This window comes from Sus scrofa, chromosome 9 (genome assembly GCF_054392235.1).
Source record: "Sus scrofa isolate SSC_HxYL_T2T_F1_AM1 chromosome 9, Sscrofa_HxYL_maternal_Yorkshire_Landrace_v2.0, whole genome shotgun sequence".
NCBI classification, from domain to species: Eukaryota; Metazoa; Chordata; class Mammalia; order Artiodactyla; family Suidae; genus Sus; species Sus scrofa.
In genome coordinates, this window is record NC_139391.1 from 92,712,003 (window position 1) to 92,738,297 (window position 26,295).

The window sequence follows — 26,295 nt, forward strand, 5'->3', positions numbered from 1 at the left end:
TCCATGTTGCTGTGGCTGTGGCTTAGGCTGGCAGCTACAACTCCAATTAGACCCCTAGCATGGGAACCTCCATATGCTGCAGGAGCAGCCCTAGAAAAGGCAATAAATAAATAAATAAATAAATAAATAAATAAATAAAATACAGATTAAAGAGGTAAAACTGAATAAAATTTGTATTTTTAAATATGTTCTTGTCCATTGCTGTGATTTCACCAGGTATGTACCAGAAATTTGCCTAACGTGATGTATCTGTAGTGGTTTAGTAAGCATGTAAGCAGCTAACTGCAATTATGCAGGACAAGAAAATAAAATGTAAAGGAACTTTTACCATACATTTCTGAGAAATGCTTAATTCTATCTGCTGGTTGATATATCATTACATTGCCATGCATTAACAACTGAAACATTATTATTTTTAGTTTAGATGTCTTGGATACAGACATTAAGTAGATGATCTTCTTATGGGGCTCGTAGTATTGATGGTGATTGTGGTGATGTTGATGATGGTCATTTAATGAGTACTGAGATTGTTACTGTATCTTATAGCATAGAAAACAGTCTGTGACACTTCAGGAGCATTATCAGTTAGACAGAAAAGGATGTCAGAGGTAGGGTCAGGGAGTTCCCAATGTGGTTCAGCAGATTAAGAACCCACTATTGTCTCTGTGAGGATGTGGGTTCAGTCCCTTTCCTTGCTTGGTGAGATAAGGATCCAGCTTCACGGCATAGGTCACAGATGTGCCTCAGTTCTCGTGTTGCCATGGTTATGGCATGGTTCTGCAGCTGTAGCTCCGATTTTGACCCCTGGCCCAGGTACTTCCATGTGTCACAGGTGTGACCGATAAATAAAAGAGGAAGAGAAGAAGAAGAATGGTCTGTAGATGGGTTAAAAAAAGTATAAAAATGTTGAAGTGAAGACCAATAAAAGGAAGTGAGAACAGAGTACAAACATTTAAGTATGAAATGCTAAAAAAAAAAATTGGTAAAGGAAAATATGAAAAGCCTAATACATAGGAACTATATCCAATCTCTTGGGATAGACTGTAATGGAAAATGATATAAAAATAATGTGTGTGAATATATATATGTATATATATGTATTTGAGTCACTTTGCTGTACAGCAGAATTTGGCTCAACATTGTAAGTCAACTATAATAAAAAATAATAAAATAAAAAATTAAAAGCCTATTAGGGTAAATACTCAAATCAGGAGTAATTTTTAAAAATGAGTGAGAGTAAAGGCCCACTACAGCAAGGAAAAAGCAAAAATAGTAAATGCCATTATTTTTAATTACTACTACTGTAATGTATAAAAATGGGACTTTATCATGGTCATTGACATTATAGCTTTTATGGTCTGTATATTTTGTCAGTGCAGTTAAACCCACTGAAAAAGGCAGTGGGATCAGTGCCTGTACAAATTAGGTCTTTTGTTTTGATTGTTAAATATTTTTAATATCACCAACATTTAAAATAATGCTTTTAACATAATGGGAAGACAGATGCAATTAGTTGCTAAAGTGATGGATGTCAGATTTCAGAGGTGTGTGGAATTAGCTAGAAGGGATCCTTTAATCCTACCACACTCTACTTTCCAAAGGCAGAGTCTGAAACCAGAGAAGTAAAAGAGCACACCTCTATCACACAACCAGTGACTGGCAGAGCCTGGTTTCAAACACAGATTGTCTGACGTCAAGCTCAGGACTCTTTAAACCAGATTACAAAAAGCACATTTTTCTAAACGTGCATCCCCATAAGATCTGTCATGGCCCAGCGTTGTTATTGTAGAGAAGGGAGATTGAAAGCTTGACTAATTGATTAGTGGCTGCTCTCTGTGAACCTGACATAAATGCATAATTTCTCTATTTAAAGAAAAAAGTTGCAGTATTTTTTTTCTAACCCAGCCATTGTCAATAGCCCTAGTCTCCTTATTCCTATCATTTGGAGAGATCATTGTGCTTTAAGACTTCACCATGAGTGCTTCTTTCCTGCTTGTCCTTTGTAGGTACTGCAGATTCATAGTTCACTGCAGCCACTGTGTTTAGAAATGGTGGCCATGCTGAACTTGAGCCCTCCTTTCAAGCTGCCTGTGGTTTCACCACTTCTTAATATGTTAAATTTAATTAGGCTGTGGTTGCTAGCCCCTCGCGTTTTTGCTTGCCATTCTGTCAGTTAATGTTTCCCTTGTATAGGTCAGAAGCCATGGGGGGAAGGGAAAAAAAAAGGGGTGTGGATCCTTCGCCAAATCCAGGTCAAGCTGTCTAACCAAACGGTAGCTGATTCTACTACTGACTCAGTCTCTGTTTCCTAGCCCCTGTAGTACCAAGAGACCTTTGCAGTAATGGAAACACTTCTTTTACTCCTGTGCACTGCCGTCTTCCCTGACTTCATGCAGAGAAACATGAGGGGCAAAATAATTGTAAGCATTACAGCCTTTCACTCTAATGACCTTGACTCTGCACTGGGATGAATGTCTAATTACCAAGAATTCAGCACAGACCACATTAGCAAGGCTGATGTTTGCTTTGCACACAGACCAACATCTGTTGTATCTTTGAAGCCGGGCTATTGGTTAGAGGAGCTGAATCCTGCTGTTCTCTTAAAAATGCGTGTTTTAAACAGAAGGTGCTGTTATAATATTTTGTTCTTGAGAAATACTGCATCATAGATTCAGGCTAAAGACTTGCAGCCCCGAAGAAACTATGAGCAAGTGGTTAGATTTTGAATCTAACCTGTATACTAACCCTAAAAATCAGAATTCATTCCCTAAACAAATCCTGAAAGTCAGAATGCATTTTGCTGTTTTGGTCATAATGATGAGACAGAGTTGACCACGTGATTGTCTCCTCACCATTCATAGCCATAAAATAGAAATGGCCTCCAAAGGGTATTAATGTGATTGATTTTAGAAACTATGTAGATACAACGTCTTTTTTTTTTTCTCCTGAATTTTGAGGGTAAAGAGAAGTTTGTTTTCTACAGATGCAGTATCATTGTCCCTTAATTTCAGCTTGTTAGCTTGTAATATAAATGGTAGGAAATAAAAAATTTCACATGCCTTTACCTTTGGAAATACCACAGTGATTAGATTTAATCAGTTGTTTTCCATTAACATTTTTCTGGGTAATGTGAACGATATATGTAGTCAAGTGTAATGTCAATTCAGGTTCAGACTCTTTTTGTTTGGAGAACCATTTTCTAGTATTATAAAACAGGTTACCTAATTATCTAAATTACTGAGCTCCTGAACTCAGTAACCAAACTGCCTGGTTTCAAAATTCAGCTCCTCTACTAACTGCCTGTGCAACTGTGGGAAAGTTAGTTAAGCCATCTGTGCATCAGTTTTTCACATCTGCAAAATAGAAAAATTAATAGAAATACTTTCTAGGATTCTGTATGGAATAAATGAATTTATTTAAGCAAAGCACTCAGAATAGGGCCTGACGCAAACTAAGTGCCATTTTCTATGTTTATTACTATCTTGAAACAGGTTTTCTAAAGTGGTAAGGCCACTCTAGTTACAATAAATACCTAAAGAAAAATTTAGATTAAGTCTTGTTACTGTGCCCTCTGGTTTTATACTGCTTCACATTTTTAATAGTAAATATCAACATCCATTTATGGATCTGATCAACTAAATGCTTTGCTTCTGTGTAAGAACTGTAATTTATTTTTATTGGGACACTAGCCAAATATAGATTTTCTGTTCTCTTCCTATCTTTTAGATTGTTTTGTTCTTAGAAAAGTTTCTAAAGAAATGTTTTTTTTCTTCAAGAAAGAATATGCTAATTGACTATGGACTTGATCTCCTGCTTTTAATGGAAGTCACCACAAATACAATTTTAAATGTTATACCTGGATATTATGCAGCATAATATATTGTAAGAGTTACAACATCACATTAGGACATCGCAATTCTCAGTTACATAAAATGTAAATCTTCCTGGAAATGAGGTGACAAATATACTCTGAAGGTTAGAAGCCTCAGAAAAGACTGCCTGACAGGAGCTGTAACCGGAGATTTCTCATCTCAAGATGTCTTCTCCCTGCTTACAGCCATACCTGACAATGGGCTTCTAGGGCTTCTTTAGAATCCATGAAGATGCAGGCTGATATGTACATAATATGCATGTATCACAGGCTATAAATGAATGTCACTGTAGAATGGTTATAGGCCAAAGTCTGTTAGAAATGAAAATAGCTCCCTATGTCTAGTGATCCAGATATCACTATCATTCATTCAAATAGCTTCCATTGTTTATGAAAACTGTTCTTTGGAATAGCACTGGTTCATCAAATCCAAAGTACCGATGAGGTTTTTTTTTTAGTTTATTATCTTTCTCATGCTCACAGTAACTTGATGTTATCTTTCTTAAAATTTCCATCTTTCCTGATTTGTAATGTGGTCTCCTGGATTTCTTTCTGTAATTTTACGTATGGGCCATTCTCTTTTATTATTTCTTATTTGACATCTTCCTTTTGCTCCCCAAAAAGTAGACTATCAAAATTTTGTTTCAAGTTCCCTGTATGTATGTCCCTAAATAATAGAAGAGCTTATATACATATGTAATGCCTTTATAAAAATGGATAGGACTTTTAAAATAGCATTTTCTTTTATGTAACCACATTTAATCCACCAGTCTCTGGGAAGTAGTATTTTTTTCATCCTCATTTAATGAAAGAGAAAACAGAATAAAAATGCTGCTTATTAATAAATGTGTAAAGTGATTGTAACTTCTAATTATTAGTAAAACATAAATGTTTTATACTATCTGATTACAAAAGTAATTCTTGTTCACTATAGGAAATATGGACAAAAAAGAAAAATGTAAAGAATAAAAAATATTTAGAATCCTAGAATATAGGTATAATGTCTAATAATTTTGCATATTTTTATTATCTTTTCACCTGTGTTTTGAATCCTGCATTTTTACAATCAACATTATAAGCACTTCCTTGGCATTAGTTATTCTTTAAAACATAATTACTCTCAAATTATGAATATAAACCCTTCTATTATTTAGGTCAAGTTAAAATGTAATTTCTAATAGCTACATAATGTTATTTAATCAGTCCCTTAAGATATTCAGCCTGTCTCCAATTTTTCATTATTTAAAATATTGAGCAAACTTAAGTTTGTCTTCATTTAAATCTGATTCTTTCCTTAAAAAGATAGAGAAGTTGAATTATCAGTAAACAGATATGATGATTTTTTAAAGTTTCTTGATACAAACTGCCTAATCGATTTCCAAAAAAGATCCTAAAAATTCATAACCCCTCCAGTAATATATGTGAGTACCAATTTCAACTCACTTTTACCAATATAAAATATTAGTATTTTAAAAAATCACTTTATCATTGCAGGAAATAGCATATTTTTTGTTAATTTACATTTCCCTCATGACTAATAAGGTAAATATTTTTTTCAAGTGTTTCATGGCCATTAATTTATTACATGCCAATTCTTAAGAATATTTAGTTGCTATGTAAATTCTTATAATGGTTGCTTTAAATTTTGGAAATGAGAACAGTTTTATTTATTTTGTATTTCATCTTAACTATCCTATTTTTTTCCAGTTCTTCTGGGATTGTGTGCTATTAATGTCAGTTTTCTTGTTTTGTTTGTTTAAACTTGAATCCATTCTTAGGAGTAACTCTTAAAATTGCTCTTTGCTCTCCATCCACTGCTACTGCTTTGGCTGAGGTGTGTATTATTTTCCTTGTCAATGTCTTACTGTGTTCTGGTCTTTCCTCTCTATTGCTGTCTATCCCTAAAGCAAGGATAGCACGTTGTTTTCTACTTTAACAATCTCTGCTGAGTCACTGTTGTCACACCATTAAGTCTGTATTCCTTAAAAGTAAGTAGCAGTCTGGTTATTCACAGTCTGATCCTATGTTCTTCTCCTTCCTCTCAGTCTTATCTTTTCCTTTCTCTCTCAGATTCTTCCAATCCAAATTTCAGCTCTTCACCCCCATGTCTGTCAAGCTTCAGCTCCACTGAAATTTTTACCATTTTCTCTATATGCCTTGGCTTTGGTAGTTCCATGACTTACACCTGCTGTTCCCTTTGGATACGTTTTCTTCAGATGGGTAATTACTTTTCTTCTTTTGAACTAGCATTTTTTTTTTTATACTGTGAGTTGCAACTCATTAAAAGGTTATAAAGTCGAGTTAGTGGGTCAAGACTGGCATTTTGGGAGCGGTTTGGAATAGAACATAGTAGAAAATATAAGGGTGTAAATACTGTTGTATGAAACCTAGGTGTTAGTTGTGTGCGTGTAATGGGTTACAAAGCGAAATGTGTTTTTTGCTGTTAGTTGTTTTTTTGAGGATTTTGAAATCTGCTGAGACACTGTTTAAGCAGCCAATTCAAATATCATTTTATCTATAAAGCCTTCCCTCTATTCCAAAAGGACAGTTAATAACTCCCTTTTCTGACTACATGCATAGCTACATTTTTTATAGAACTTATCATTTTGAAATTGGACAAAAGGCCTGTCTGTGTTAAAGAACTGATCACTGAACTGGGGGAAATTGGTTTACAGATCTATTTTACACATGCCACTTGGGCCTCTTAAGTATAAGAACCTGTCTTAATAATATGAAATACAGCCCATGGCAAAGAGATTCAGTGTAGATCCTCACTGCATGCTTGGTGGATCAATGAGTGAATGAACAAATTTCTGAATAAGACGACCTTGTCAAAGCTAGCTTCAGCTTTGTTTGCAAATGGGAAATGTCCCACACTGAAAACCAATTTGAAATATTAATAGAATATCTGCTACTTGGGAAAGTTTTAAAAGCCATTTAAATCTTTTTGATATGAGGATGTTGAACTGCTATATGGTTTACTGTAAAGGGTTATTGGGTTATACGACAAATATGCATGCACATAAGATTGGTCTTCAAGCTTTCGATCCATTGGAATCTGGGGTCCTGCCAGGTGTTGGGCATCATGCATGTCAGTGTATCACTATAGCAGCATCCATGTACTACCACAACATCCAAGTTTTTAAAAAAATAATCAGTGAGAGAGCTGGTTATTTGTAAATAAGAAACTAGACCTCTGGACATTTGGAAAAATGGATGATCATATATCTTTTCACTTCTTATGTGAAATGTTTGAGTATATTTACAAATTGTTTTCCTGTTAATGCAACTGACAATCCATAGTTTAACTCATCAATGGTATGTTATATTTTTTATCATAACTAATAAAACAGTAAATATTGATTCCTCTCAGACCACCATGGAACATCCATTCTTATTGATAGAATGAACATTGCAGCCTGGAAATAAGTTGCTGCTGATTAAGTGTTCACAGCAAGCTTTGTTTTGACCATATCCTACAAAATGGGACATGGCATACCTGCTTTATTTCTAACTCATAGAAACTTTGAAATGATTGATTTGGTACACCCGATATGCCTTCATCTCCTCATAAGACCATAGCATTTAGAAACATTAATTTTTCACCCAAAAGAGAAGTGGAATTGTCAATTTCTGAGAACATGGTCTTGGGAATCAGACAGATCTTGATTTGATCCCAACTCTTGCTGTTACTTGCTGAGTCAATTTGACAAAATTGTTTTAAACTTCATTGAGATTCAATCTAATTATCTATAAAATGTGGAGTCAAAATACATAGTAAAATGTATCTTATAGATATTATGGCATTAGAGATAATGTAGAAACTAACTCCACACCTGGCATATGGTACATTGTCAAAATGGCAGACAATTTTATTGTTTCTGAAATAGTTTACCTCCAACATAAATGAACTCTTTCTTTATCTTTGAGATTAATCCTACCCTCCTGTCATTTTTAGATATGAATAAAATTAGCTCCTTGATCTTGGACTGATTTCCAAATTAAGGAGATAATGACTTGCACTTCAGAGCTTTGTTCAGTTCCCAAGTTTGTTCTTCCTTCTCTGTCTCTTTCTGGCTAGGCCTCAGGCATTTAAATTACTAAATGAGCTTGCCTTTTGTCTTGTTCATCTTGTATTGTTACGCAATTAAAAGAAAAAAAAATTTTGATGATGCTGCCTCCTTCAGAAGGGCCACATCAAAAGGTAGAATTCACCAAAAATAATACACACTTTTTCCAAAGACACAAACAGTTCCTTGAAAAGGATGTCATGCTGTAATTTGTTTTGTGAATTCTATAAACCACAGAACATTTACTTTACTGTAAAATTTGACCTTTCTTCTGCGTTCTTTTTATGCCTACAAAGCTCTATCTTCTCTTCTTTTGAGAAGAAATATAAAAGCTAAAATTCTCTTTAAAGTATGTGTGTGTGTGCACTTGTGTGTGTATTCTCAATTGGATTTTATTAGAATACCGAGTTTAATTTCTAGCCAGGGTTCTTTTGCTTTATGCAATAATATTTTATGGAATGCAATCACTTGTGCAAAGACCAAAGAGAGGCCAATTTAAAACTTTACAAAAAGAATATTCTGTGCTCATAGGGTGATGGGAAATGCAATATGTATACTAAGCTCCACATTGCACCCCACCGAAAGCAGAGAAATCCCTATGAGTGATTTGATGGTAGTAAAATCTCTTTAGGGATTTTTGGATAAAGAAAGTAATAACAAGAAATGGGCACATAATTAAGTTTCCAAAGTGCACGTGTCACAAGCATCTTATCGTCCCTCTGGAGGGGAAATTTACTATTGACTTAGGTAGACATTTTCCCTGCTATGAGCCCATTAAAAAAAAAAATCAGCCTTTCCAAGTTCTCTAAACAGTTCTCTGTATGTGAGTTATAACAACACTTTAATGTCATTTGTGTTCTATTTTCCACTCATTATGGCAGTATTTTACAACCACCAGGTTGCTATAGAAATGAAAATAAACAAAGATTGGGAAGGATACATGTTGCAGGGACTTGTTCTGCCTTCCTTGCCTGAGTAAGTGAACTGTATTCTTCTCCGGACTTTCTTCCCCAGTTACCCAGTTGGTCTTTACCTATGGAACAAAGGTGACAAGTCTGCATTCTGATTTGTGTTGATTTTTTTTTCCAGATTCTTAAATTATTTTCATGTCTTTTAAGAATACATTAGTCTAAAAAAAAGAGAAAAAAATAGAAAAAAATAAAGGGAAGAAAAGAAAGGAGGAAGAGAGGAAAGAAGGGAAGAGGGGAGGAGAGAAGGGAGGGAGGGAGGGAGGGAGGAGAGCTAAGGTAGGCTGCACAAGAGAGTCAGAGGTAAAGCCTGCTGTGGAACTAGCATCTTTGTAGATGCCCACTGTAACCATAAGGAAAAATGCCTTCTCCTTGGGTAGCCACAGGCAGTTTTCATGAGGGAATTCATGTATCCAGTGCATTTCCCTGTTGAAGATCCTAGTCCTTAGTGCTGGGGCTCAGCATTGGTTATTTGAGACTGGGTCCTTTGTCAATTGGATAGTGGCAGAGCAACTGCTCCTTTCCAGCCCCTACCTTTTACAACTTTGGAAGAACTGATTTAGCAATACTTATGAAACTAAAGACGTAATAAAACCATCTGTAATTTACTGGACCCACATTTGGGGTCATAATAAGATATCTCTTGAAAACCGTTACAAAATTATGGCCACATTTAGGCATATTAAAATACATGGTATTTATGTACTTTCATAAAATAATGACTGGGAAGGGACTTTTATAAACATATACTTATTTCACTTTATATTTCAAAACAAAAGGAAGTTCATTTTAATAAAATTGTATTGTTAACTCTGACTTCTAGAAATGCTAAACTAACCATATCTTAGAGTTTCCTAATTCTGGTGTGTTAATTTCTCTGAACCAAATTTCAATAGAGTTCAACAAAAGCAAATCTCTTAATTCTGTTACCACTGTGTTTTTATATGGTAGTTAGATAAGAATCACTTTATCCATTTTGATAGACTAGCAATCTTATACATTTGCCCAGCTTGCTATCCTTGAGTGTAGGATTTTGCCCAAGAAGCTCGCATCACTCTACATTAATAGGAAGATTATAATGATATAAATGTAATAACATGACACTCACTGACAATGTCCCAAAGCCTCAAAGAGCTACTGTTGAAAAGCATTTTTCTCCTAACTCTCAACTTAGAGAAACATTGAGTAATACCACTGAATTAGTCACAACTATTACTGGCTATATGACACATCTTAAGCAAGGAAAGTCCCTTGCTCTCTTAAAATACTCTTTTTAAATAGCAGAGTTCTAAAATTAGCATTGGCAATTTTTAAAAAATTAAAAGTAAATAAGTAAAATAAAATTAACATGGGCATTTTAATGTACTAAAGCAATATAAACTTACTAAATGACATGTTTAAAACTCTAAAAAATTAACTTTATGGAGTAGGAATACATATAAAAATAGATATATACATATATGTATATATGTGCAAATATATTTAGTGTGCATATACATATATTTTCCTAGTTATAATATATTGTGTGATATTATATGTACACACTTGTAAATAAATAATATTAGACCCACTATTATGCTAACTTTTAAAACATGCTATGTATATTGTTTCCTTATTCTCATCAAGGATTTAGTTTTTAAAAAATACAGTGCATACTATAATTAATATTAATGTAGCAAAATAATAATGTACACTCATGAAATGTCATATTTGAAACTCTAATATCTTTAAAAGTACTGCTTAAAAAATTAAAACCAAAAAATTTTCCTCCAGGGATTCAGCTTATTAACAGTTTTTTCTTGTGAAGTGGTTTGCTGTTGATTATAGAGTCCAGAGTCATCAAAGGGAAGACACACCTCCAAAGTGACCTGAAAAGATAAAGGCACATCAGTTGATATGTAATAAATATTTTGGTCAGAAAGGATGTTGAGCTTCAGAAAGTGGTTTTTCTTTTCTTTTTTTTCAGTTTTATTGGGATATAATTGACATAGTACATTGTATAAGTTTAAAGTGTACAGCATAATGCTTTGATATATGGATATATTAAAAAATTATAACCACAGTCAAATTAGATCCCATCCATCATCTCAAATAGTTATAGTTTTTTTCCTTGTGATGAAAACCTTTGAGATCTTCTCTCTTAGCAACTTTCAAATATGCAATACAATATGGTCACCATGCAGTACATTTTATCCTCAGAAATTAACTGAAAGTTTGTGCCTTTGCACCACCTTCACCCAAATACTACACCCACCTTTCCCAACTTAGGCAGTGGTTTTTGTTATCAAGTGCAAGAGAAAGAGAATAGAAGGTTAGAAAGCATCCCTTTGATGTCTTGGTAGCACTGAATTATAAAAAACCATGTGACTTTAGACCATCTAGGTGAATCTTTTCTGCTTGCCTTCCCCCCACCCTCCACTGCCACTTTAGAGTTGAGGAAAGACAGCTTACTAAGGACACAAAATGAAGAGCAGTTACAAGAATAGAAATTAGATGTCTTGAGTTGGAGTCTTTTTATGCCACAATTGTTCTTTGAAGCCAAAGAATTCAATTTCAAGATGGCAGGCAGTGGAACATGTTGCAGAGTTTGGTCCCCTTTTTTGAAGGCTTTTGGAGAAATCTCATTTCAGTATCGATTTGTGAAAATACAGAAGCTTGAGGAAATGAGAGACAAGAAAACCTGAGCTGAGGGAGTTTCCATTGTAGCACAGTAGAAACAAACGACTAGTATCCATGAGGATGTGGGTTCCATCCCTAGCCTTGTTCAGTGGGTCAGGGATCTGGCGTTGCCCTGAGCTGTGATATAGGTTGCAGATATGGCTTGGATCCTGTGTTGCTCTGGCTGTGGTGTAGGCTGGCAATTACATCCCTAATTCAACCCCCAGCCTGGAAACTTCCATGTGCCACAGGTGTGGCCCTAAAATGGAAAAAAAAAAAAAAAAAAAAAAGAAGAAGAAGAAGAAAAAGAAAAAGAAAAAGAAAGAAAGAGAAAAGAAAAAGAAAACCTGAGCTGAAAGCATGAAAAATTATAGAAGCTATTGCTCAACATTCCATTCAACAGCTATTTGAGTATCCACTCCTCTGGGTCCCTGAGATACATTTGTGAACTAAGAGGCACAATTTCTTCCCTTGGGAAGCTTGCACCTAGTGGAGAGAATTAGAATAAAATAAGTAGTAATTAAGTAAATTGTGCATCACTTTGAAAGATAAGTGTTATGGGAAAATAAAAAAGATTGAGAGGAGTGACAGAGGTGGGGTATAGGTGTGGGAAAGGGCATTAAGGAAATGTCTTAATGAGGAGATATTATATGAGCAAGGATTTGAGTGAGGTGGAGGAGCTGGTCATCTGGGAAAGATCATTCCAGGCAGAGGGAATAGCTCTTATAAAACCGTGAATGGCCAGAGTGCGGTCTGGCATGTTTGTAAATAGCTTTCTGTCAGAGAATGGTAAGAGATAGAATCAGAGAGATGCTGGGCAGCTTCATTGTGCAGAGATGTGGATCATTTAAAAAAACCTTTACTTTTATGATGAGAAATACAATGGAGGTCTAATTAAGTGTATTGACCCGGCTGCTGTTGTTGAGACAATAGAGAGTGGATTTGGTCGGGGAGGGTGGTGGATACTGGTAAAAAGAAGTTTATAGAGGTACTCCTTGGGAGGCTGTAGCTGTAATCAAGGTAAGAAATGTTGACATAGGTCAGGGTAATGACAACTGAGCTGTTAAGACATAAGTTTCAGAATAGTTTGAAAGTGTAGACAATAGGATGTCCTGATGGATTGGACATGGGTGTGGGAGAAAGGAGAGCTGCCAAAGATGAAAAACTGCCTCAAGAAAGAAAATGGAGGATGATGCTAGAGAGAAAGGAACAGAGTGTGTGTGTGTGTGTGTGTGTGTGTACACATGCGTATGTGTTGGGTGTGTGAGGAGATGGAGGGTAAAGGTTAAGGAAGAAGAGCAGGGCTTACTCTGGTTCATGCTGGGGAGCTGGTGGTGACACCAGTTATACTTGGCATACTTAGAGCTCCCAGCACTGACCCTCTTTGACAAATGGCCATGATAACCCTTTCCTTTGGTGCTTTCCCAAAAGGGCACTGGTCCAGCAGTGATTGAGGTGGTGGGGGCCATACTGAAGCCCAGCAGCCACAACTGCTGCCTAGAATCTTTTAGCAGCTGCTCTTTTGAGGTGCTGCCCTCACCACTTCTCCAAGCATGAACCGTCATGATGCGTTTTCCTTGGGAGCATCCTTCTCCTGCACTTCATTCACAGGCTTGTACAGATGGATGAAAAAGTGTGCATGTTGTAATGTGCACATTTGATTTTATAAGAAAAATCTAAAAAAGAGCAGAAGTCGTCTTTGTCCATTTGAAAATGTTCAATTTTATGATCTGTTGCTTTTAAGTGATGACCTATAATTAAACTATAAGGAAAAGCATAGGCTTGAATTTTCACCCATAGTTCATATTTGCATGATTATAATACATTATAAATTATACTGGGTCAGAATATGCTGCCTCAGAGGTCAAAAAGACCTCATACTTCTAAAGGACACTTTTAAATACCCTGCTTCATTGGTGAGGACAGAAATACGTATAAATCCTTGCCCTACTCAAAACCTTCCAGTTTCCCTTCTCTTTCTAAATGAAATCCAAAGTTCTTATAATGGCCTCTAAGGCCCTATACAAACTGGCATTACATATTTATTTATACTTTTTCTGGCCCCATTTCCAGCCATCTTTCCTTTTATTCATTTTGCGTCAGCCCCAGTGACCTCTTGTGCTGACTTGAATATACTGAAGACCCTTGTACTTCGGATCCTCTGCACTCTCTATTCCTGTGAGCTCGTACTCTTCCTCCATGATTCGCTTGACCTTCCTCCTGACTTCATACAGTGCAGTTCTCTGTTCCACTGTCACCACCCCAGAGCAGCCTTCTCTGTATACTCATATCTAAATGTGCACCACCTCCCATGACTTTGTCTAGTTTTCATTTTAGACCATACTACACACTTCCCTGTCATTAATACACTGTTTTTTTGTTTTTTGTTTTTTTTTCCCTCCATTGAAATGTAGAATCCTTGAAGGAGAGAGATCATAGACTTAGTTTCTTTTAATCCTGGCCTCGCACCAGTACCTGGCACATCCTAGGTGGTTGGTTAAGATTTTTTGAGTGAAGAAAGTGAATGGGTTGACCTTTGACATGCCTAGAGCATACAATGTATAAAAGGTAGAGAGAGCAAAGGAGTCTATAAAGTCATGCAGATGCTGGCCCCTGCATGCCTCAGACAGAACAAGGAGAGACTGATGTTGAGGAAACCAGGGGCTGAGGGATAGTGGTTTGAGTATTTCAGGAAATGAATTGGAACACAGTATAAATTCAGCCTTTGTCCTTGTCAGCCCATCTGCCTGAACTGACCTCCTTACCTTTTCTTCCTGGCAACATCTGTTTTGTTTGTTTGTTTGTTTCCTTTTTTTTTTTTTTAAGGGCCACACTGTGGGATATGGGTGTTCCCACGCTAGGGATCTAATCAGAGCTACAGCTGCCACCCTACGCCAGGGCCACAGCAACACCAGATCCAAGCTGCATCTGTGACCTACACCACAGTTCACAGCAACGCCGGATCCTTAACCCACTGAGTGAGGACAGGGATTGAACCTGCAACCTCATGGTTCCTAGTTGGATTCATTTCCACTGTGCCACGATGGGAACTCCATCTTCTTGGCAATCTCTTATACTGATGTCTGAATTTACTTTTTATGTCTGTTCTTCTGATGGGCTTTCTTCATATTACCTTCCTCCCTTTTAGCTATCCTCTCCCTTCTGTCTCTAGTGCATTGTTTGTGCCTGCATCTGTGTCATACTGTACTGTACAGACATGTTTCCCATCTGAATTTCCTTCTAAGTTATGAACTCTTTGAGGGCAGAGTTATATTACAACTTGTTATGTCTTTGAATCCCAGTGCCTCTCACATAACGGGGGCTCGATAAATGACTTCTGAATGAATATAGAAATATTGTTGAGTAAGTCTTTGGAATGTTTAAAATTTGAGTTGAAGGCTGAGGAAGAAAGCTTTTTGTTTTCCTTAAAGGCAGGTTGGTGCTCCGCTGTCTGGAGCATGCCAAATTAGTGGGTAGTGTAGGATGCTGGTCACTCACATACCTGGGTCAGTCATGGGGAATCACTAGTGGAGTCCCACTTCAGCACAGTGTGCATAACTCAATGTCAGTGCAACCAATTCTCTGGCCATAGAATAAATCCAGAGATCTGATTCTAGCTGAAGAGCTTTCAAATTAGAATCACATTTCATGGAAAGAAATCCAGAATAGGAGCCTTTTCTCCTTAATGTGTTTAGTGTCTAATCGCATGATCTATGTCTCCCTTTATTGTCATTATTATTACTAGTAGTAATAGTATTTTTGTCTCCATTTATTTATATAAGCTCAATGTACTCTCTCAGCATGAGTCTTACCTGGGGAGAGGACATATATCCCATTATTATTGCTTCAACCATTTGTTTTCTAGCAAGGAAATACATGTACAAAAAAATCAGTGGACCCTTCTTTTCTCATACAGATAATTCTCATTATCTTTGTAATATATATATTACTTAATTATATGTATATATATATATAAATAACTTTGGACCTATGTCTACTTTTGATATAATTGTATATTACTTTGGTCCTATGCCTCTCTCTCTTTTTCTTTTTTTTTTTACTTCCTTGCTTTGTAGAAGTACATTCTCAAATAATTATTCAGAAAGAATGCTTTGGAATTAAATTTCTGCATCCTTATTTGTCTTAAAGTATTTTTAAGTAACACAAATACTAGTATGTAATGGCTAGAAGTAGAAATAAAATTTAAAAATAATTTTCCCTCAGAATGTAAGGACATTCAGTGTTGCTGATTAGGACTTTGATGTCAGTCTCATTCTCCATCTCTTTTAAGGATGACTTTTTTAAAAGGATCCCTAGGGACTTGAAGTTTCATGAGAATGTGTTTGAGTATGTACGTGTTATACATAGAGCTTGGCACTGGTTGGACTTATCAAATCTGTGGACTTGAGTCATTTTTCAGTTCCTAAAGATTATTTTCTGCTTTTAGTTGAAATTTTCCTCCCCTCTCTTTTCCAGTATTCTCAGGAACTCTATTATTCAAAGATAAGACTTCTGTGTTAATTATCTAATAATATTCCCTCTTATAGATTTTATCTATTTGCTTCCTTTTTTAAGGGAATACCTCAATTTTACTTTTTTTCAGATCTCCTATTAATTTATACAATTACAGTTTCTATCTTTTAAGTGTTCCCCTTGTTCTTTAATTAATCTTTTCCATAACAGCATTATCTATGTTTTAAAGGTAAAATGTTGTCCTGAATCTCCTGGAGATTATTATTTCTATTCCTGAACTCTCTCTTTTTTCCAGAGTTGTTTACATTTATGTTTTTTTTTTTTAACTTTTTTTTTCTTCATGCTACTGGGCCTCCTTATATATACTGGGAAATTCCTACTTTGCCACTGATATTTATGAAAGCAGTAACTGGTGTCAGCTTTCCCTGCGGTTGTGTAAGTGGGTCAGTTGGGATCTCTATGTCAGCTGCTGTTGGATAGAGTGTTTGGACTGCAAAATCCCACTAAGGGGGATAGCATTCCAGAGGATGGCTCATGGTCTCTGAATCTCCCTAAATGACTGTATTTGGAGGACAGTATCCACACTAGAAGGCTTGGCTTGCTCAAGACACATCCTTTTCTTAAGAAAGAATGATCTGAATGTTCTGCATGGAGTTAAACACTGGTTGCTGGAATAGAGGACTGAGGTGTTGAGATGTGGTCCTGGTCTTCTTCACCAACTCACATTTTAAGTTTCCTTGTTTTCAGTTCTGCCTTTTTTTCTTTCATCATTCCTGTTTCTTCAGTGAGATTCCATCTCTTCTGTCGCAGCTCTCTTTTTTATTTTTTTCAATATCCAACCAGCCCATCTCCCTTTTCTGGAAATGTATTAAAAATATCTGGTTGTTGACAACTCTCCCATCCTTTCTTCTTATATATCTATTCATTTTTTGGATTCTGATATTTGGTAATATTTTATTTTGAAATATTGAGCTTAGAGAAAAGTTGTGAGAATAGTGCAGAGTTCCTGTATACCCAACACCCAGCTTCCCCTAATGTAAAAACTTATATAACTACAGTTCTATTATCAAAATTAAAAAAAATTAATATTTGTTTAATGCTGGTAGCTAAGCTACAGATTTTATATGGGACTCCACTTTTCCCACTAATGTCCTTTTTCTGATTCAGGATTTAGTAGCCTCCAGTCTGTAACACATCTTTTGTCTTTCCTGACCATGACTTTTAAAGTGCACTGGTCATTTTATTTTGTCAAACATCCCTCAGTTTGGGTTTGTCTGATGTTTTCTATTATTAGATGATTAGATTGGAGGTTGTATGTTTTTAGCAAGACTACTACAGAGCTTATCTGCCTGTCTCAAGAAGTAACGATGTAATACGTCTTATTACTAGAGGTGTTAACATTGATTGCTTTATTATGGTAATGTCTTGTTCAAATGGTGATTTTCTTTTTCCTTCAATTTTCTATACTAATTAAGGTTAAAGTTTTCTGTAAGGCAGAGCTGTTTCTTTTCTCTATTCTGTTATTTTTTTAGTCTCTGTGAAGAGTCTTTGATACTTACTTGAGTATATGTATTAAAATCCAGTATTGCCCTTATTTATTTTATTCCTCAGATTGTGCCCGCTCTGGCCGTTAGGATCTCTTTCATCACAGCTTATATGCTCTACTGACATTCCCTATCTCCTTGTGAGCAGTTCATTGTTTTCTGTCACCTGAAGATATTCCAGAAATATCTCGTATTTTCCCTGATGCAGTCCTAGAATCAATCCCCTGGATCCTTTTACTGGAGATTGATACTCACTGTGCTCTTTGCTACTGGACTGTCATCGCTTTTAAGAAATACATAATAAGCCATACACACATATATCTAAAGTTTTTTTCTGTGTCTGTTTATCTGATATATATTCAAAACCATGAGTTCCTATTTATATTCTTATAATTTTCTTTCAGTGGGATATTGGGAAAAGTGAGGAATAACACTTATACTTTTGTTTGCTGTCTTTTACCAGAAAACCCAATTATTTAAATAATATTTTAAATGAATGCCTTTGAGGCTTTGTCCTATTTAGGAAAATTGTATATTTTTCCCACTCAGTACTCCCAAATATGTTTTCCAGTCTTTCGCACATGGTAGAGCTTTTGAGTAAAAATTAATTAGTCTGACATAAATAGAAGAGTGCAGACACTTCTATGTTCATTGCTCAAATATTCACTACGATAATACGATCTGTGGAATCTTAGTTTCATCAGTTTATCAGAAAAATAAGCATGAAAGAGTTTAATGCCAACAATAGGAAATAAGGTTCAGTTCAAAATTTAGCACATTTTAAAGCCAAAACAGTGTTTGCAACATAGTAGACAATACATACTTATTAAAATAAATGAATGACTCTTACCATTATCTCCATTTAATGAGCATCTTTTGTCATACACTCAGATATTCTTCAATATCCAGAATATATTGTAGCATAGCATCAGACAACTCGTATTGTCATGCATCACTAATTCATTCAACAAACAGCTGCCATTCAGACATAGCTCTAAGCATGTATATTTTTAAGTGGATGGAATTTATCAAGTAATGTATTTTTTTTCAAAATGTTCCATTTTTCTTTATTTTCAGGAGTGAATTCAAATGTATAGGATTAGTCCTGTAAGTTAGAGCATTTTGAAAGTCTATGTGAAATTGGAAAATCCATATTTGTGAATTTAGGGATAATATAGCAAATGTGGTATTTACTTCAGACAGAAATTAGTAGATTCTATGTATTTAGAAATATGTGGCATAAATAGACTTTTTTCTCTGTAAGCAGGTAAGATCTTTACTAACAAAATAGTTGCACTGAAAAAAAACTGACTCCAGCCCATACCTAGTTTCCAAATGCAGACCAAATTTCTACTATTTTTTTCTAATGTTAGAGTAATTTTTTTAAATTTTGGCAAAAATGAGCATTCATAAAAATGTTTTGTTTGTGACTCACTCTCTTTTTTAGTTTATGCTTTTATTTTGATGAAGGCATCTAATACCTTCCTTTGATAATATTTTTGGGAGTTGCAATCTTTTTGTTTTGATATTTTGGATATCTTAAACTTTATTATTTTACTCTCAGTTTTATGGTTTGGATGTATATGAGATTCTAAATTAAAAATTTTTTTCCTTGGACTTTCCTTCATATGTTGATTTCCTAAATGGGTCCTTTAAGTTTCTTGCCAATTTTTCATGTCTGTTTTGTGTTGTACTTTCTAAGAGAATTTGTCAAATTTATCATCCAGTCTATCATACATTTTGTGTGCTGTTTCTTCTTTTTCTTAATAGCACTTTTAATTTCATAGATGCACTATCGTATGTCTTTGAGAATAACCCAATTTCTGTAGTTATAGTCTCTTCCCTGTGTTTTCTCTTGATTTCTGAGTTCCCTTCCTTTTATTTGTTTATTTGCATGTTAGTTTTGTTGTCTTTCATGCTAAAAACTTTCTTCACACATTCCATCATATTTGAGAACAGGGTACTGAAAAGATAAGTGAGAGTTCTTTATGACTGAGAGGGGCTTTTTGACTGGTGAATTCACTATAGGAAGATAGAGGGAAAAGACCTGACTGTTCTGAGTGACTCAACAAATGTCCATCTCTCTAGGTATTTTCTCTTTGGCCAGTTTATTTCTCCATGGAGAGAGAGAGAGAGAAGTTGTCTTGCTTTTCATGGCTTCCTCTCCATAGATTTACACTTAGGTTTCAGCTTTCCCCTCTATCTTCCTATAGTGAATTCACCAGTCAAAAAGCACCCCTCAGTCTTAAACAATTCTCACTTATCTTTTCAGTACCCTGCTCTCAAACTTTGATCATCTCAAAGTTTTCCATATTCTAAAATTGTGTCGGCATTCCTTATCTCCTGACCTATCTTTGTCCATCAAAAATACATGCATATATACTTAATATCCACATATAGAGAGAAACCTTTATGGAAAAGGTTTATCCTTCACGCCATCTTACAAGTGTAGATTGAAGAGAAAGAAGAATTGGCAGGGGGGATCCTTCAGAAAAGAGGGGAGATAGATAGAAAATCGGTTACTATTATGCATATGATTGAAGGGACGACATTGTTCATCTACCTACATATTTTCCTAAGAGTAGTGTTTGTTCTCTAAGGTAGTACATAGAATTGTACTACCTTACAATTCTGTGGATTCTTTGAGACAATATATGCCAACATTTAATATTCCAACAACATATGTCACATGCTATTTCACACATGAAAAGTGAAATCATAACATGTGATACTTTTATGAAAATTATTGGTATTATTAGTAAGGAAAATACTTGAATACCTTTCCTGATAATGTAGCTATTTAGAGGTTCTTTATTGAAGAATACAATTATTAAGTGGTACATGGTAAACAAAATTAGCTTTTCACTTCGTTTCACTGATGGGCCAATTCAGATATAAGTGGCTTTCCAGTTGTTGGGAAGACTACTGTGGAAGCCACTTACAAGTACATTTATTTATGATTCTGGAAGATTGAACTTTTGTGCTTTTATGACAGTAGTGGAGTTATGAAAAATATTTAATTCATTTTTATCTCTGGTAGGTTAAGTTTCAAATAAGTATTTTTTAAATTTTATGACGAACAAATTCTTGTTTCCATGCAGAAGGGTTTAAGTGTAAAACTAATATGTGGTCATTGTAAAAAATTTGGGAAATTTTCAAATATAAAAAATTAAAAGAACTTAATTTTGTCACTATTCAAGGAGAGCTATTTTCATATTTGGTTTAGTTATTTCTCCCAAACACACAGTAGAGAACTTACTAGTTTTTAAATTCACTGTAGTGTGAACCATCCCCATTTCATTAAAAAGTCTTTGAAAATTTAAATTTAAATACTGGCACACATTAAAAAACACAGGTTTTTTAATGAAGCCTGCATTAAAAAACTAATCTTATAAAGCCCAGTAGCATCTATTAGTCATTCTCTCTCACATCCATCACGGAGGAGGAAGAGGGTAGGGAGGCCTGAGAAGGCTTAAGAGGTAAGTCCTGAAGTGTCTGAATGGAGCCAGCAGGGGCTGCTGTCATGGATGAGGCTGCCACATTCCTGGTGTCTCTGACCTTGGACGCACTGAACATTATAGTCTGGATTCTATTAAAGGAATTTCGTGTTTTTCCTTTGCAAGAGTCACCCCCTACCACGACAAATATTTAAAAATGTTTCTTAAAAAAAGTTGAAAAAGCAACTTTTTCCCAAAAGAAATTTATAGTTCAAATTTACACCAAGTTCTCACTAACTGGAGCAAGCCGGGTTTTCACTAAAGCTTTGACTTTCTTCTGTAAAACATTAGTCACTCCCTTGGAAGAAGCAGTTTTTTATAGGCAGTGGGGTAAAACAGCCACAGATGTTCATGTAATATGACAGGCTGTAGAATGTACCTGCAAAGCATTTTTTTTAATTCAGAGGAAAAAAGGATGAAAGAAAAAAAGACTGAAGGGATGCTAAAGTAACAGCGATTCAGTATTAAGGAAACGATAAGTTTTTGATCCACTCAAACAGTGTTTTCTTTTCCCCTTTTCTTTATTCTTGGGAAGTTCTTGAGGTTGTGCCAAGTCGTTTTCACTGCACAATTTTTAAAGGTATTCGCCTTTCCTACGTGTAACTGGTTGCCTTTTTACTGTGCAGGACTGTGGTGAAGCCTGTGGCCAAAGAGTTTGATCCAGACATGGTCCTGGTTTCTGCTGGATTTGATGCATTAGAAGGCCACGCCCCTCCTCTGGGAGGGTACAAAGTGACAGCAAAATGTAAGTAATAGACAACACCTTTTACATGTGTATCGTAAACTTCGTTGAGATTTTCAAAAATGTTTCAGATGGTGTTTACTGCTCTGTCAGGTTCATCCCTTTGTAGACATTGGCCTTTAAGAAAAATAAAGTTAAACAAATCATTTCCTTTGGTGGACTTGAAGGGCCATTTCAGAGCCTTTATATTTTTCAGGAGTTATTTTTTGCTATTTAAAGCCAGAAGTGATAGGGCTTCTATTTAAAATATGTTACATTGTAACATATGTAAACCTTGAAAGGTCTAGAAAAACCAATGGGCTTTTCCAAGTAGACTGGAAGTCACTGTTTTTATTCCATTGTAAGTGGGGTTATGTATATGTTACCTGATAATGGTGTAGAGTTCTGCTGGGTCTGAGTACAAAAGTGCAGTTCCCGTTGTTCAGAGGCTCATACGTGCCTATGGGCAGCACTCAGGATCTCTACTAGTTTTCTCTTATAGTGCAGAAATTAACTTTTTTGGTTGTATTCCTTAGCAACTAGACACCAAATGAACAAATAAATTTTGTGATACGTTGCATTTGAATAATATGACCTAATGGAATCTGGCTAGAAAGGGGCTTTCTTGAAGAAGAATTTCCATGCTCTCTGAATATAAAAATAAGGCATACATTTAGTCCACACATACAAATTTGTGCTGGTACTCTGGATAGCTGTAAAAAGGGAAAAAGGAAAAAAAGTAAAATTAAACAAAGAATAGGAGCCACTATTGTGTATTTTTAGTAGGGGCTGAAAAGAAACAAATCAAAAACAACCCAAATAGTTTTAAGTGAGAGAGATGAGTTTGGAGCAAGTGTGTTTTATTAATTTGAAAAGAACCAAAGAACTAGTATTATGCCAGCCTTTGTTTTAAGTTGGCTTCTCATGTGAGAGAGTTTCTGTACAGAAACTCTAATTCTTCCAGTAACATTGTTAGGTAGTAGCTATTTTTAACATCAGTTATTTACCCAGGGTTCTTGGTGCCTTGTTGTCTATTGAAAATATATTAAAAGAGGCCAACACTACAAACACAAAGTATAAATCACAGTTTTGGCAACATTGAATAGAGAGGTGTTTGTTCATATTGGATATCTTTATTATCCTTTTTCTTTCTCCGTGGAATTTCACTTACAGGGAAGTCAGTCTTTTCACCGCAGATAAACCTCATTTAGGTCGAGATTGGTGAATAGTTTAGTCTAAATAAAGAAGAAAAAAAATGCTTGTACCCTAAACTGAGATAAACTCAAACAACAGAAAACATATGGAGCAAAGATGGAAATCTAGAAAAGGTGTTGCTGGCCAGTAAATACAAGAATCTCCCTCAGAATGGAGGAATGTCTATATTTGGGTCTTTCTCCTTGCCAAGGGGGAAAATTGTAACAAGTCTGAAAAAGCTGGAAGGAACTCTTTTTGTTTGCTTGTTTATTTGTTCATTTTTTGCCAAGTCAAATTCATACTAAAATCTCAAATGCCATCTTGGGAAGTTTCCACCTCAAGTTAGCTCTAGTAAAATGCACCAAAGCCTTCATTACATATGTTTCTTTATCATTTGGGGAAAAGCTCTTTGCTGTTTTCTATCCCCAAATAAATTTATCTGTAATCTCTCTAGACCCTCAACTCTCCTTATCTATTTCTTCTCTTCTACATCTCTTCTATTCGACCATTGCTTCCTTACTAGTTGACTTGTTTCCTAAGAAAAACAAACAGACATAAAATTTAAATAATCTAATAATTGAATTTTTTGTTGAGTATTTGCCATTTAAGAAGGAAAAGATATGCAATGAGGAGAGGAAACCCTAGAACCCACAGAGGATGGAGTAGAGTCTATCTAAAACAGTTCACATATTTCACAGGTGAGAAAACAAATTTATTTTAACATCTGAAATAATTGGGGTTGAAACCCAAGTGTTCACCCTGACTATGTAGTTAGCAGAAATTGCATAAGGCTTTTACTGGATTTTTTCCAAAAAGAAAAACGTTTCATAAAATGCATGCGAATACAAAACTTGGGGGCACACTGCAGAGGCCATCTTGGTGCCCAAGACCCTTACCTCCACAAGCAATCTGTGACAGACAGTGACTCACACCCTGATACTTAAATGAAAAACAGCAGAACATCATAACTGAGCAAGTGTTTGTCAGATCATCTCATGCAGTCCTGAGTTTGCCAGCGATATTTTCTAGAGATGCTGCCGCACTCACTGAGTAGAGGTTAGGATTACTGAAAAACTGTATTCTTCAAATAGTTCATACCTGGCCTGGGTCTCTCTCTCTCTTTTTCTTTCTAAGTACCTGGAAGATGCATTTATATTGCTCTGATCTGGTCAGACAGTTAATATTGGTCCTTCACTGTCCCATGTCAGAAGTCATTCTCCATTTGAGGGGAGTCCCAGAATGAGACTAGAAGTAAGCTAAAACCTCACATAAAAAGTGGGTAGAAATTAAAGAAACAGGAGTTCCCGTTGCGGCTCAGTGGTTAACGAATCCTACTAGGAACCATGAGGTTGCGGGTTCGGTCCCTGCCCTTGCTCAGTGGGTTAAAGATCCGGCATTGCCGTGAGCTGTGGTGTAGGTTGCAGACGCGGCTCGGATCCCACATTGCTGTTGCTGTGGCTCTGGTGTAGGCAGGCAGCTACAGCTCCAATTCGACCCCTAGCCTGGGAACCTCCATATGCCGCAGGTGCAGCCCTAGAAAAGGCAAAAAGACAAAAAAAAAAAAAAGAAGAAGAAGAAAAAGAAATTAAAGAAACAAATTCCTTTCCTAAGATTTTCCCATTCCTGCAAAGCTCACTCTTTCCCCAAATAGAATGTTAAAGGATTTAAAATTTGTATTGTCTTAGCACATTGAATATACCCTCTAAAAAACTTTTGTTTGGTAACTCTGAAAGGAAAAGATAAATTAAGTCAAAATAACAAGTGTTTTTGTTTGTTTTTATTTATTTATTTATTTATTTTTATTATTATTTTCCCACTGTACAGCAAGGGGATCAGGTCATCCTTAGATGTATACATTGCAGTTACAGTTTTTTCCCCCACCCTTTCTTCTGTTGCGACATGAGTATCTAGACATAGTTCTCAATGCTATTCAGCAGGATCTCCTTATAAATCTATTCTAGGTTGTGTCTGATAAGCCCAAGCTCCCGATCCCTCCCACTCCCTCCCCCTCCCATCAGGCAACCACAAGTCTCTTCTCCAAGTCCATGATTTTCTCTTCTGAGGAGATGTTCATTTGTGCTGGATATTAGATTCCAGTTATAAGTGATATCATATGGTATTTGTCTTTGTCTTTCTGGCTCATTTCACTCAGGATGAGATTCTCTAGTTCCATCCATGTTGCTGCAAATGGCATTATGTCATCCTTTTTTATGGCTGAGTAGTATTCCATTGTGTATATATACCACATCTTCCGAATCCAATCCTCTGTCGATGGACATTTGGGTTGTTTCCATGTCCTGGCTATTGTGAATAGGGCTGCAATGAACATGCGGGTGCATGTGTCTCTTTTAAGTAGAGTTTTGTCCGGATAGATGCCCAAGAGTGGGATTGCAGGGTCATATGGAAGGTCTATGTATAGATTTCTAAGGTATCTCCAAACTGTTCTCCATAGTGGCTGTACCAGTTTACATTCCCACCAGCAGTGCAGGAGGGTTCCCTTTTCTCCACAGCCCCTCCAGCACTTGTTATTTGTGGATTTATTAATGATGGCCATTCTGACTGGTGTGAGGTGGTATCTCATGGTAGTTTTGATTTGCATTTCTCTTATAATCAGCGATGTTGAGCATTTTTTCATGTGTTTGTTGGCCATCTGTATGTCTTCCTTGGAGAAATGTCTATTCAGGTCTTTTGCCCATTTTTCCATTGATTGATTGGCTTTTTTGCTGTTGAGTTGTATAAGTTGCTTGTATATTCTAGAGATTAAGCCCTTGTCAGTTGCATCATTTGAAACTATTTTCTCCCATTCTGTAAGTTGTCTTTTTGTTTTCTTTTGGGTTTCCTTTGCTGTGCAAAAGCTTTTCAGTTTGATGAGGTCCCATGGGTTTATTTTTGCTCTAATTTCTATTGCTTTGGGAGACTGACCTGAGAAAATATGCATGATGTTGATGTCAGAGAGTGTTTTGCCTATGTTTTCTTCTAGGAGTTTGATGGTGTCCTGTCGTATATTTAAGTCTTTCAGCCATTTGGAGTTTATTTTTGTGCATGGTGTGAGGGTGTGTTCTAGTTTCATTGCTTTGTTTTTAAACATGTAATTAACTTCTTGATTTTTCTTAAAGAATTGGTTGATACTATGATAAAAGCCCATATGATTTAAAATTAAAGTTGATTCTTGGCTAGTACTGTTTTTCTTCCTTTCGCTTTTCTCATTTCTTTACATATTAAGTGTTCTCTACTGTGAGACTACAGAAAGAATATTCAGATTTGTTTGGGCTGAAGTTTTAAATAAATTATCTGGATTA

At 35.7% G+C, this 26,295-nt stretch overlaps 1 protein-coding gene across 46 annotated transcripts in view; it reads left to right on the forward strand.

Moving 5' to 3' along the window:
* Nucleotides 1–26,295, forward strand: part of HDAC9 (histone deacetylase 9) — a 967,336-nt gene that overhangs the window by 805,797 nt on the left and 135,244 nt on the right. For all 46 annotated transcript variants that reach the window (XM_084977200.1, XM_084977210.1, XM_084977211.1 and 43 more), the window contains one exon: nt 21,708–21,826. In XM_084977200.1, coding sequence (XP_084833326.1) covers nt 21,708–21,826 — 119 coding nt within the window. The remainder of the gene's footprint in view (nt 1–21,707; nt 21,827–26,295) is intronic.